Source organism: Capsicum annuum, chromosome 6 (genome assembly GCF_002878395.1).
Source record: "Capsicum annuum cultivar UCD-10X-F1 chromosome 6, UCD10Xv1.1, whole genome shotgun sequence".
Lineage (NCBI taxonomy): Eukaryota > Viridiplantae > Streptophyta > Magnoliopsida > Solanales > Solanaceae > Capsicum > Capsicum annuum.
In genome coordinates, this window is record NC_061116.1 from 142,280,747 (window position 1) to 142,295,848 (window position 15,102).

General features: G+C 32.0%; 2 protein-coding genes across 2 annotated transcripts; both read left to right on the forward strand.

The window, feature by feature from the left end:
- Window positions 1-650: 650 nt before the first annotated feature.
- LOC107874973 (calumenin-A) lies at window positions 651-4,875 on the forward strand. The gene is made up of 7 exons (XM_016721654.2): window positions 651-1,224; window positions 2,542-2,644; window positions 2,765-2,830; window positions 2,952-3,107; window positions 3,216-3,312; window positions 3,570-3,695; window positions 4,590-4,875. Exons 1-6 carry the CDS (start codon window positions 741-743, stop codon window positions 3,687-3,689), a joined length of 1,026 nt encoding a protein of 341 aa, XP_016577140.2. The 5' UTR covers window positions 651-740; the 3' UTR covers window positions 3,690-3,695; window positions 4,590-4,875.
- Window positions 4,876-11,441: 6,566 nt separating this feature from the next.
- LOC124899526 lies at window positions 11,442-12,458 on the forward strand. Its single transcript, XM_047414431.1, has 2 exons — window positions 11,442-11,642; window positions 12,294-12,458. Exons 1-2 carry the CDS (start codon window positions 11,442-11,444, stop codon window positions 12,456-12,458), a joined length of 366 nt encoding a protein of 121 aa, XP_047270387.1.
- The last annotated feature ends 2,644 nt before the right edge of the window (window positions 12,459-15,102 follow it).

Here is a 15,102-nt window from a genome sequence, read left to right on the forward strand (position 1 = left end):
TCACTAGAAGTTTATGTTGTGTCAAAAGATTTTCGCTAGATATGACCTTGCAGTCTTTTCATAGCGCTTTATCATTCTTCCTAAGGAGCAAAAAGTATATCTAAGTCTTGGCAACCGAATTACGAAAGGTAATAAGGTGTTCTTCCTTCCTCGGGAAGCCCAAATTCGCTACCACCAACCCAAAGACCCTAGCAAAATCCAAAAGTGAGGCTCCTCCTTCATTCTTTTCCTCGAAGCCAAAACCTCCATGCACATCATCATAGCCTCTCGATAATGACCTAATATTCCCATTGAAATCACTTCCTATGAAAAGTTTCTCGGTGCTAGGAACGCCTCTCACCACCTCATCCAAAATCTCCCAAAAGCTTTTCTTCTCCTCCTCATCCAAGCTGGCTTGACAACATTATGCTAATAATAATTGATATTCCTTAAACCGAAATTTTAGTTATAAATTTTAAGTTCTTATTTTGTTTAGATTTGCTTATTTAGTTATTATTTGGTAGTCATATTCCTAATATATTTAACTTTTCAAAAGGAATTATTTTTTTAAAAGAAAAAAACACTTGTAAGAAGTAATTAATATATGTGATCCTTAACATTATCATTTCTCAAAGTACTATTTAACCACTAAACATCACTAACCACTTACATATTGGCCCTTATCTTGTAACTGCCCCAACAAGTTTTTAGATGAAAGGAAGAAAAACTTGTCAGCAGAGTGATCATAGTAGTACGAGAAAATGTCGAAGGTGGTGGTTACTGCCAAAATCACCGCCTTCATCTTTCTCGTTGTACTATTCATCAAATTGAATGTTAATAATAGTGCATATTATTACACCCCTAAGGGCTTGAGCAGACGATTAGGGCTCAAGATTCGTGACCCCATTTTCGATCCTCTTGTTGCTGAATTGGAACAAAAGCCTAAAGAAAAAAAGAACAATAATAATTCTAGTGAGAGATCGCGTAAGAAGGAGGATGATAAGTATTTTGATAATGATGGGAGGTTGAAAACAACTTTGAGATTGATGGTTTTGTTTCCAATATTGGATGTTGCACCTAAAGATGGATTCATTGAGTACAAAGAGTTGAAAGTTTGGAATACGCAACAAACGATTGATCGATTACATTATAGGACATGGAAAGAAATGGAATTTCGAGATAAGGATGGAGATGGAGCTATTTCTTTCTCTGAATATTTCCCTCAATTTACCAATGAAGACATAGGTGATCATCAATTATATATGTTCCTTCATTAATTTTCACTGAAATGTGATTTAATTACAATATGGGTAGCTTTGGCGTAATTGGTTAAGTTGTTGTCACGTGATCAGGAGGTCACGAGTTTGAGCTGTGGGAACAGTCTCATGTAGAAATACAAAATTTTCTGCACGATAGAATCTTGTAATCCGCCTATTTTCTGAACTCCACCAATAGCGGAATCTTAGTGCCAGGCTGCTCTTGCCTTTTTTATGAATTTGTAATTTAACCGCACATGCCTCACACGCACAACATTTGATTATTTAAAATTTAATAGTTTTATCTATTACGGAGATTTTAATGAAGTTTAAAAATTTCAAATATCTTTCACACTTTAATATAATAATGTAAACCATATATGTGGTATCATTATTTTCTTCTTTTTTTTTGCTATATTTAAAAATTTTTCTTTTTTTTTAAATTCAAATCTTTTACAAAATCATTGATTACATTCTTATTATGTACTAAAAAATTTTAAATTTTTGATACTTCTTATTAAAATTTTTATATTTATTTCTAGATTTTTCAAATCTTCTTAAAATCAAATTTAGTTGATTTGAAATTCTTAAATTAATGAAAAAAGTATTAATTGTCATCAATTCTAATGGAAAAAAGTATTTGTTATAATAAGGAAAGGTTTTAGCATAAATATATTTTATTAATTTTCAACTCTTAAATATTAGAAAAAAATAGTGAAAAGATAATTTTGTCTAAAGCAAAACCTTTTAATGAAAGGCAAAAAGTTCAAACAACTCCTTCACACTTTTAATATATTATAGATATAGATTATAAATATTTATATAGATATAGATATAGATTATAAATATTTATATAGATATAGATAAAGATATAGATATAAATTATAAATATTTATATAAATATAGATATAGATATAGATATAGATTATAAATATTTATATAAATATAGATATAGATATAAATTATATATTATAAATTATAGATATAGATTAATCACGAGTATAATATTGTTGGGCTAAGAGATCCCAAAGATATGTTCCTACGTAATAAGATCATTGCATTTTATATCTTAAACTTTTCTCTTTCTTTACAACTGCGTACTAATACAACACTTTGTCCTCAATAAATGGATTCAATATCTTAGACCTCATTTATCGAGAACAAATCTTGTGGAATAGAACTTTGTGGTTTGATCCTTCTTCGCACTTCACACATAACAAAAGTTTTAGTGCACTTGTTTTCCCTTTCATTTTTTCCTTTTGGAATTTCTACTAATCAACCAAATTTTGTTCTCTTTAATTTACAGAGAGAAATGAGACAAGCCACGGAGAAGCAGGATTTTGGATGAAACAGTTCAGAAATGCTGATGCTGATCGAAATGGAACTCTAAACTTATATGAATTTAGAGAGTAATTAATACTATTCTTATGCTTTTTTATTTTTTACTTTTTGGGTATGTGCATGTCAGTGTGCGAAACATATTATCATGTCTTTGTTGTGCATGTCCTTATTTTCTCTTCTTCATGCAGTTTTATGCACCCTGAAGATAGCAGGAATGAAAATATACAAAGGTGGCTGTTAAGAGAAAAAATTAGGTTAGAACCTCTGTAATTATCATATAAAATATTTTATTAATTACGTTGTTAGTGAAATATATATATTTAAGATATATTTTCCATACTTATAAATGTTTGTTATCGATACTTTTGTTGACAGGCAAATGGATGTAAACAACGATCATAAGCTAAATCGATTGGAATTCAGTAACGGTGCTTATAATATTTATAAGACGTACCTTGAATACGAAACTCAGGGGGGCAATATACCAACACCATTTGAAGCATTCGCCAAGCTTGATTTCGATGGGGACGAGTAATTTTTCTAATTTATTCATGTCACTTGTTAATTTCAATTGATATAATTAAGTGATTTGCGTTTAGCTAATTAATCTTTTTATACTGGAAAATACAAATATGCTAGATTTCTGGGAGTGGAAGAACTGAAACCAATTCTGCAGTATTTGTGCCCTGGAGAACTCTCCTACGCTAAAGTCTACACCACTTATTTGATTCGAGAGGCAAGTCGGTAAAACAATGAAAAATTTCATTTTATGTCTCATACAACTGACAATAGATGTGATACTTCCTTTTATCTCACAGGTAGACTCAAAAATATAAAACTTAGATTCACCTACTTGTGAGACAAAAAGAGATTTCACACAACTATTATTAGTTGTGTGGGGCACAAAATAAAGTTTTTCGTGAATAATAAATTAGTATGTATTATATGTACTTTGATTCAATATTTTAACAGAATTGGTGTTTTTTTGTATAGGCTGATGATAACAAAGATGGTAAATTGTCGTTGGATGAGATACTGAATCATGAAAGTATTTTCTATGATACTGTTTATGACAATGGAAGGAATGAAGATGTTTTCCACGAAGAACTCTAATTTTTGGTACGTCACTCAAAGTACCATGGGACCAAAATATATCTATATTTGTTCTCTTTCTTCTTGTAGACTTTCTGTTTCTTGTTATGATAATTTTCCCCAACAACCTCTAACATTAATTTTGATTGACTGATAGTCTGATACTCCATTCACTAGTACATAAATGATAGAATTTGTTCCAGCTTTTCTTTTTCTGACTTGGGTATTTTTTGCTAGGAAGGAAAATGTTTCCATGGAAATTGTTTTCCTGGAAAATTAGCACTGTTTTCTTATTTATTGTCTGGTTTTTGGTAAATAAACATCAAAATATTAATATTTCATTTCAAAAGCGTGGAAACATATAATCTGGACAAACACTCTTGGTTAGGGTGGATCCGTGGAGGTGAGGATGACCCGTGTTGTAGGATGAGTAAAATGTCACTTATGGAATTTGGTTTTCCTATTTGTTATTTTTTTTATTTTCAAGGAATTTTTTATTTTTTTCCAAATATATTAACTAACCAAACATGAAAAAATAAAAAATACTTTTTGAAAAAATGTTTTCCTCCGAACCAAATGCTCTTATAATTTGAGTTGACTAGTATAGTATATATGCCTCTAAAACTCCTATATATACAACCACTATAAATGTAAAATTCCAATTTAGAAGGATATAAGTGAACCATTCCATCAACCTAATCATTAGAAGGTGACCGCAAATGGATTTATAAAATTATTTCAAGCAATTCATACTGAAGAGGATATTAACCTTACCATTAACATATTATTATATTATATCACTCCCCTTTTATCATTCTCGAAGTATTATTTTTGTCGTGTTTAATTACTTCAATACTTTAACGGGGGTGAGAGAGATTATGTTGGCCAAATTTTTGTTTTTATTTTTATTATTGTCAACAGGATATTATACATGTTAGCTCAAAGAGGCAGTTAATTATTTCAACTCGAGCCATGAGGTCAAGTCAGCTGATCCTAGTTCAAGAAGCAGTTAATCATATTAGAGGAAGCTAATTAATTAATTAGTAGCGACGTTGCAGATAGTTGAATGCTAACTGAAGAGGGGAAATTAATCTAGTTACTAGCTACTTTAATTACCATGCATTTAGCAGTAGCTAATCGTGCTTTGTATGTATATAATACAGTTAACCTGTTTGATGAATAATAATACAGTTATAAACTTCTCTAATTTCTTTCTTCTTTCTCATAATTAAGTCCCATGATCGCAATTCTTCTTCTTGGAGCTTATTTCCCATGGTCGTTTGATGTGTGTGGGATAAGGATAATAATCTTGAGATAAATTTTGAGATTAACTTTATATATCTCATGCTTGGCGGTAGGGTATTAATAGATAATCCCAAGACTATTTTATCTCACTATTTGTACTAACATGGTGGGATAACTATCCCATATGAAAGGTGGGATAAAATAATTGCATGAAATATCTCAATTCGTAGTTCATGGGATATCCTTGCTTATTCTGTTCCAAATATATATTAGCTGCAGTCAGCTTAGAGGAAATACCAGTCGGCTGTCACTGTTAGCTTAGCCTAGCACTGTCACTGTTACATTGGGTCCACTTGTATTAATTAGTTAGTGAGTGGAGTGAGCTGTCAATGAGAATTATCTAGAAGAAGTTAGTTGCCAGATATTTTATATTACATTAGCAGCCTATGTAAGGCACAACAACTCACATTGTAACAGAGTTTTTGAAGCAGTTATAATGTTGATCCTTCTTCTTATCTTCTTAGCTCCATTCTTCTTCTCTTCTCAGATCCATTAATGGAGTCTTAGTAAGCTTTTTCACATGGTATCAGAGCCAGGGAGAGAATTTAGATTCCTTCTCATATGGCCATTCTATTTTCCTGCATTTTGTTTGAATGTGATTCTCTGAAGTTTCAATCCATTTTCTCTGGTGAAATCTGCTATGGCGCCAATCAAAATTGATCAGAATGATCCATTGTACATTAGTGCCTCAGATAGTTCGAGTGCAGTGCTTGTACCTACCAAGTTAACTGGATCCAAAAATTATAGCTTGTGGAGTAGATCGATGCTAATTGCATTTCTAGGAAAGAGAAAATATGGTTTTGTTACTAGAGTTTGCAGCAAACAAATATACAGAGATGAACTTCATGAACAATGGGAGACCTGCAATGCAATTATACTTTCATGGATTATGAATACAATAAGTAAAAATTTACTCACTAGAACTATCTATGTTACTTGTGCTTAAGCAGTCTGGGAGGATCTTAAGGAACGATTTGATAAAGTGAATCGTATGCGCATTTACCAATTACATCACAAAATTAACGTGCTTTCTCAAGGTACTGATTCTGTTTTGGTTTATTTTACAAAGTTGAAGAGCTTATAGGGTGAGTATGATGGTTTAGTCCCAAATCCTAGTTATGATTGTCCTAAATCTATGGAGTATGTAGATCATCTATATGAATTAAGATTGCTCCAAATTTTGAGTGGATTGAATGAGTCATATGACCAGGATCAGGCAAATCCTGTTGAAGAGAGACACACCTACAATTAACCAAGCATATGCCATGATTATAAAAGATGAAATTCAACATTCATCTTGTATGATTGTTGTGCATGAGAAACTAGAATCACTAGCTATCAAGTGCATCGAAGTAACAATTCTGGACAAGGAAACTCAAATTATAAAGGAGGGGGGTATGAATATTATCACCTCACAGGTCATACCAAGGACAACTGCTACAAGCTAATAGGATACCCTGCTGATTGGAAGAAAAATAAGATGTCAGGATACAATGTGAGCACTAACAAGTCCTATGGTAGTGGATATGGACATGTAGGACCTAGTCACAACTACTCTAGTAATGATGGAATGCAATCACACATCAATGCCCAGTCTTATAGTGCAAATGCAGTGATTGGACAATCAAATGTGGCTCGCACTGGTCAAGAGATACATCATCCACAAGTGGCTAAGGGGCATATTTTTACTAAAGAAGAATATAATCAAATCATGACTATGTTGAACAAAGACACCAACGAAATCAAACAAGTCAACTTTCCAGGTATTACTACTTGTTTTATGTCTAAAAGTTGTTCTCAAAGTTAGGTGGTGGATTCAGGAGCTACACATCATATGTCTACCACAAGGCATATATCTAAAGATGGCAACAGTTCATGTCAGTATCACCATGACAAGTTGCATTTACCCAATGGAGTTGCAGTAGATATCTCACACATTGGAGAAGCCTACATTTTTGGAGATGAGATAATTAAAGGTGTTCTGTTTGTGCCAGAATTCAAGCTTAACCTGTTGTCTATGTTGATACCTAATTTTTGCCTTCCAGGACTAAATTTAATCCTGCGTTTCTTCAATTTTAAATAAAAGTAAAATATTTATTTCATTCGGACAAATGCGCTCTAAAATATTTATTTAGGTTAATTTTATCATTTAAGTGATGCTTATACATTTTTCGTATTCACATATACGAGATTGTATAAATTTTGTTACTTGAATGAATATTTTTATCAAAGTTTGAGTTTTTTACGGAGATAAGCCTGAAAAATTATTCGAACGAATAAAGTCTTAATTTAAATATAATTTACTCTCAAAAATAATTTATTTGGATGAATATATGTTTGGTTTTATTAAATTAAGAAGCTCGGAATTAAAGAAAGTATTAATTCGTATCGAATTTCAATTTAATTTAGTCAATCTATTAGATTTGACCATAACTGAAATCAAATTGTCCATAATTGCAATACAATCCACCAATTGATTTTTAATTAGGTCAAAATTAAATAAATTTGGCTAAATTTTAAATCCCAATTGGGGTTATATTTTAAATAACCCCAAAATTCTCAAAACCTCTCATAACTTCTACTCAACTCCCACCAAAAATAATTTCAAATTTAAAATTCAAAATTTTATACTAGATTGTACAATCCCCTCAAAGTCCTTTTTCCAATTTTGGAATTCAAAAATTGTACTGCATTGTACAATTTCCCCCCACCTCATTTTATCTTCAATTTTAAAATTCTAAAAACATCTCTGAATTCTTTCTCCCACATTGGTTGATGAAAAGAATTGAATCTATATTCTGTCCTGTAAATATTTTTCTCTCACATTGATGGATGAAAAGAATTAAATCCCCATCCTTTTCTGTAAATACTACCAATATTTTGGTAGAAAGACAAGTCTCAAGGTTGAAAAAAAAAAAAGAAGCTTTGAGCAAAGAAGTTTTTTTAGTAATTTTTTTTCTTTTTCGTGAAATTCGCGGACTAATTGAAGTTCTCGAGTTGAATGATTTTCGGTGGTAATCAAGACTCCAAAGAAAGCTTTAGTTCCGTTTTGCTGCCCCAAAAAAGGTAAACACACCTTTTCCTTTTTTTTAGTTTTATTATCGTTTTTTATTTCATCTATTTCTTCTTCGTAGTTCGTTGTTGTATTTTTTTAGTTTTATCATCATTTTCTTCATCTTTTTCTTCTTCGTAGTTCGTAGTTGCAATTTTATTTACTGGGATTGTTTGCTGTAGACAACCTTGAAGGCCATAGAATGTTATGGTATCGATATTATGGCTATTTTCATATTCATGATATAAAAGATGAGCTAGCAATAGTTAAACATATTTTTTGCTTTATTCTTTGAGTATTATGGGTAAAGTTTTGATCTTTGCTTAAAATATGTACTCATGCTTTATTTAAATTCATTGTTGACGTATATGTTTGTTTTTAACATGTAAAGTTGTTTCCTTTATGTTGAAATAAAATAGTTAATATTGATTGTTTCGCCTTTTGACTTTATTCTTTGATTATTATGGGTAAAGTTTTGATCTTTACTTAAAATATGTACTCATGCTTTGTTTAAATTCATCGTTGGCGCATATGTTTGTTTTTAGCATGTAAAGTTGTCTCCTTTATGTTGGATGATTTGTTAATATTTATTGTTTTGCCTTTTGGCTTTATTCTTTGATTACTATGGGTAAAGTTTTGGTTTTTTCTTAAAATATGTACTCATGCTTTGTTTAAATTCATTGTTGGTAGATATGTTTGTTTTTAGCATGTAAAGTTGTTTCCTTTATGTTGAAAAGAATAGTTATTATTGATTGTTTCGCCTTCTGGCTTTATTCTTTGATTATTATGGATAAAGTTTTTATCTTTGCTGAAAATGCATGCTCATGCTTTGTTTAAATTCGTTATTGGTGGATATGTTGTCTTTTAGTATATAAAGTTGTTTCCGTTATGTCGAAAAGAAATGGTTACTATTGTTAAGGTTCTGTGAAATTGTTTCTCAGTTTGAAGTAGTGAGTCACTCATTTTTCATGTTCAAAATTGTCTTTGATTTTCTCTTGTTTAGATTGAAAAGTTGTTAGGGTTATAGGTTTTGTGGAAATGGTGTAAAACTAAAATAGGTGTTGGCATAATTGAACAATTTTTCTTAGAATTAATCTTTTACTATTTCTCTTATCTGGTCTTTGAATATCATCTCTCAAATATGCTTAATATATGCTATTTGTTTCACTTCGCTTATTGGTTTACTTCTTAAAGTGTTTAGACATCCCATTGTTATGCATATGCTATAGTGACTTTTCTTATTTTTCTCTAAGTAATAGATATGAGCAAATATGTATTAATCTATTTGTCCAAATTTTAAGCAACTATGCTTGTGGATTCATGTCTTCTTTTCAAGAGCTAGTTAATTATACTGTGCTAGATTCAATTTTTTGTAAGATTGTTTGGAAGATAGGTTAATTTTTCTTTTGGTTGGATAATTTGGTTTGCTTGGATATCATAGCTTACAATTTCTTTATGCTTGAGAATATTATTTTTTCCATCTCATCATTATCTATTAAGCGTAGAATTTTCGAACACATATTAATTCTTTTTCTTTTATTTTTTCCTTTGCATGAATCTGTTTTGGAGTCCAAATGGACTCCTTTTCTCTTGCATTTCGTAATGGGCCAATAAGGCCCATCTCCCCGAGTCAAGTTTAAATTTTTAAACCCAAAATCGATTATATAGCGTGCGGGTGCAAGAAGATGAAAGAAGAAAAAAAATGGGTGAAAACCCATTGATGAGATTACTAAGAGATTTGAAAAGTCTTGATTTTTATTATTGCCTTATTTTTATTTATTCATTTAGTCATTTATTTATTTATTAATTTGGGCCTCAAGTCAAAGATGTAATTTAATACAGGTGAAGCGGATTTTGGATCTCAAAGGTCCGAAAACTAGCTTAGGATAAGTTATGGGCCAAAAGCCCAAGTATTTAGATTAGGACAGGTGAAGATGGGTCAAAAGCCCAAATTAGCATAGGATAGGGTTTATAATTTGGGACTAATGGCCTAAGTCCTTTAATCTTCTCCTTTCTCCTTTATATGCTAATTGTTCTTAGTTGTCTTAGACTTAGCTAAAATCTTCGCTAAGTCGCCAGAATTTGTTTTGCACAAATCTTGAAGACAATTTACCTTAATCGTTTTCTTTTCAAAAAAAATAATTTCCCTTTTTATAGTTAGTCAAAAGAGTTATTTTCAAATAGTCTGGATAACCGCAAGTTAGTGGATACTCTTCGTGCCTTAACAACCTTCCAAGAGTATTAATAGGAACGCTTACTCAGAATTTTTAAACTTAAAAGATTTTTTCTGTTTTGAAACTTTTAAGTAATATTTTTAGTTTTTCTTGATATTTTCTCAAAAATCAAGTGGCGGCTCTTTAATTTCTTAAATTTTTCCAAATTTTCTTTAAAGTTTTTGAACAGGTCAAAAATAATATTTTCCAAACCCTTCGAATCGGAAAGGGGCAAAACAGTCTGTAGCTAAAGTAACCAAGGAATTATCTTGCTTTATTTCTTTTTATCGTAATTTATGTGTATTTCAGGACCTCTTCAATGGGAAGGTGAAAGGAATTGGGAGACAACAAAGTGAACTCTATATCTTCAAGAATGACCGGAAGGAAAGAACTAACAATGCACTGAACAGGCATGATAAGATTGCTGCAGAAGTTGTTGTACCCAGCAGCACTCTCTAGCACAAGAGACTTGGACATCCAGCTTCACAGGTTTTAAGAGTTTTGAATATCTTAAAGAATAATAAGGAGGAAAAGGCTTACATAAATGTACAGTATGTCCACTTGCTAAACAAACCAGACTGTCATTTCCTGTTAGTAAATCTAGATCATCTGCTTGCTTTGACCATGTACATATAGATCTCTAGGGGCCTTACAAAACTTCTACTTTAGATAATAAATACTATTTTCTGACAATGGTGGATGATCACAGTAGATATACTTGGATTCATTTGTTACAGCTGAAGTCTGAAACTATAATAGTCATTAAAAACTTTTATTTCTCTGATCAAAACACAATTTGGTGTATTGATTAAGGTTATAAGGTCTAATAATGGGACAGAGTTTCTTAACTCACAGTGTAAGATATTGTTTCAATCTCTTGGCATTTTACATCAAACTAGTTGCTCTCATATACCACAATAAAATGGTGTGGTAAAGAAAAAGCATAGACAACTTCTAAACATAGCAAGGGCACTCAAATTTCAGTCTCATATACCTACCAGATATTGGGGATTGTGTGTGAAAGTTGTTTTTTACTTGATGAATAGGCTACCTTCTTCAGTTCTAGCTAGAAAAAGCCCTTTTGAACTTATGTTCTCTAAGAAACCTAAATTATCTCATTTAAGAGATATAGGCTGTTTATATTATGTGACAATAGTTCCCAAGGGATATAAGTTCTTTGAAAAGGCCAAACCTACTGTATTAATGGGATATTCTGACACTCAAAATGGTTATATCTTGCTGGACATCCATACTAAGAATTTGATAGTAAGTAGAGATGTTGCTTTTCAAAAGAATGTTTTTCCCTTTGCACAGTTGAAGCATATGCAGAATCCAGATGGCACTCACAATGATGTATTCATGTTTGATTTTTTGGCTCAATTGATGGAGAAAGTAATGGCGACAGTAAAACTTACGAGGATGTCTATCATGAACCATCTCCACCTAGTGAAGATGCTAGTTCCATCCCTGAGATATTACCTATTGCAGATGCAAATTATGATGTAGTCACAAGCATGAATGCAGATTCATATGATGAAAATACAAACATGGCCACTACATCAAGCAAACCATCTAGAGTCAGTAAACCATTATGTTAATCCAACTGGAAGCCAGAAATGCAAATATCCTCTAGCTCTCAACTTGTGTTACAGAAAAATGAGTAATGCTTATCAAAGCTACTTGGAAAGTTTCTCCAATGACACTAAGCCACAGTATTTCAAACAAGCTAATAAGGATGATAGATGGGTAGCAGCAATGTAGTTGGAGATTCAGGCTCTAGAAGCCAACAACACAAGGATAGTTGTGGACTTGCCAAAGGGTAAGAACACTGTTGGTTCTAAATGGATCTACAAGATCAAATTCAAGGTAAATTGTAAAGTGTCAAGGTTTAAAGCAAGACTGGTAGCCAAGGGTTATAGTCAGCAGGAGGGTTTGGACTTTCATAAGACATGCTCACCTTTTGCAAAAATGGTAATAGTGAGGTGTGTTATTGCAGTAGCAGTTTTTAAAGGTTGTTGTATTCAGCAAATGAATGTCTTCAATGCCTTGTTTTAGGTTGACCTTAAGGAAGAAGTTTATATGAAACTGCCAGAAGGTTTTAGGAGACAGGGGGAGAAGAAAGTTTGCAAATTTCTCAAGTCATTATATGGACTTAAACAAGCTTCTAGACAATGGAATCTCAAGCTTACCACTGCATTGATTACAACTGAATTTACTTAAAGTGCATATGATTACTCATTTTTTACTCTAAAGAGAGCATCTGATGTAGTCATTGTTCTAGTGTATGTTAATGATCTGCTTATTACTGGGAACACTGCTGCCTTAATTTTTGCTAGAAAGAAGGTGCTTCAGCAATAATTCAAGATGAAAGATCTAGGTGATCTCAAATATTTCTTGGGATTGAAGTTCTTAGGTCAAATTCAAGAGTCATTCTGAACCAAAGGAAATACATTCTTAAGCTCATAACAAATAGTGGCCTCAGTGGCCTAAGCTAGCTCACACCCCTTTAGAATCAAATCTTAGACTAACTACTACAGAGTATGATCAATCCATTGGTGTGCATGGAGATAAGATACTATCAAATACTCTATCATACCAACAAGTAAGAGATATGGAAGTTTAAAAATTTGACCAGACTCCTTGCCCAACTGTACCTTTGAGATACCACACTACTCTAGTGGCAGCAAATCAGCTATTCAACTGGCCAACAATTCTGCATTCCATGAAAGATTCAAACACATTAAAATTGATTATCACTTCATCGGGGATAAGATTAAGAGTGGCTTAATCCATGTTGAATATGTTTCTACTCATGATTAGGTTGCTAATCTGCTCACTAAAGGTCTAAGTTAGGCTCAACATTCACATCTACTTGGCAAGCTTGGTGTACTCAACATCATGTACCCTGCAGCTTGAGGGGGAGTTTTCCAAATATATATTAGTTACAGTCAGCTTAGAGGAGTTACCAATCAGCTGTCATTGTTAGCTTAGCCTAGCACTATTACTGTTATATTGGGTCCACTTGTATTGGTTAGTTAGTCAGTGGAGTGAGCTATCAATGAGAATGTTCAAGAAGAAGTTAGTTGCCAGATATTTTTTATTACACTAATAGCCTATATAAGGCACAACAGCTCACATTGTAACAGAGTTTTTGAAACTGTTATAATTTTGATTCTCCTTCTTATCTTTTTAGCTCCATTCCTCTTCTCTTCTCATCTCCATTAACGGAGTCTTAGTAAGCTTTTTCACACATTACATCTCCTGTAACAAAGAGGTATAAGTTTGAGATAAAATGTATATGTGATCATTTTATTATGTATTTAGTTAGAATTTTTGTTCCCAAATAAATATCCCTTGAGAATTATAATGCATACGTGCACCTGAGTTATTAGTTATAATGGACAAATGGGCTTAGAAGTCAATGGGTATGACTTAATATACAAACCACAAACTACTATTAAGTCTTAAATCTTCATTGATTTTATAGCAGACTTCAGTCAAAGAATAATGCCAGAAGTTGAAAAAGATTTTTTGAAAACCTTAGGTGTCGAACCTAAAGTTCGGACCCTCCTTACGAACAAAGCATCCACCATCCAAGGGATTCCGAGTAAGGCATTGTCTTAAAGAATCCCTTCGATAAAGTTCTTTAATAAGCTATTATAATAATTATGAAACTAACAATGAGGACGAGTATGGATTATAGGTTTAGATTTAGCACGAAATCTACGAGTGGAGATCCTCGAAGTCAAATGTGACTTGCTCCTAGTTGTTAATCAAATCAACAGAACTTTAAAAGTAGAAGACAAATGGATAAGAAAATACCTGGATAAGTTACTCACTTCGTAGAGTCACTTCAAGGACTGAATAGTAATATTCACATTGCAAAGCTCAAAACATGAAAGTTGATGCCTTGGCCAATTTTGGGGACTTCACCAAACGTGGGAGTAAATAAATTCAACTCAGCTCAAGACGCTAGTCATGATGCAGTTGTTGTTTTTTATTAAATAAAATCTCTATTTACAATATGAACTTCAAAAATAATTTCAATAACAACAAAGAAGTTCAAATTATTTTATGAAAATAGCAAAATCAAACATTTAGAAAAAATGAGGATTGGAAGATTCAAGTCACCGGATTCACGGTGTGTTCTTAAAGGAAATTATTTTCCTCAAGTATACGGGGTTATCCCAGGGTTATGGAATATATCCTCTAATGATAAAATGAATGACTTAGTAGAATAGTGATAGCACAAATTGTGTCAAACTATAAATACATTCAACGATAGAAAATCACACTTGAGTTTTTCTTTCAAGACGAAGAGTTTTTTTCTACAAAAATCATATTCATATTTGAGGAGAATTAGATATTTATAGCTAAAAGGTGGTGCTTCAGGCAAGAATCAATGGTTTAGAAAGATGCCATATTCATATCTGAGGAGAATTAGATATTTATAGCTAAAAGGTAGTGCTTCAGGCAAGAATCAATGATTTAGAAAGATGCACATTTTCATAAAGTTGCAACTCTTTGAAAAAGTCATAACTCTTTAGGAAAGTCACAACTCATTAGAAAGGTCATAATTATCCAAAGTGAAAAGACGTTTATTCAAATTTTATTCTTTCTTTTGGTGTGTTTTTGAAAAAAACACCTATTCATTTTCTATTCACACTTCTTAAAAATCTAACAATCCACCATATGAATGGAGAATGACTATTTTATTAAAAAAAAATACAAACAAGTGAGATCTACAAGAAAAGACTAATTGCATCTGAATATTGAAATTTCTGTAATGAACGTTCATTGGATGCACTCAATCAATTGAGAGATGTGATACCTTTGAACCGTCGAACTTTAATGTGCACCTAGA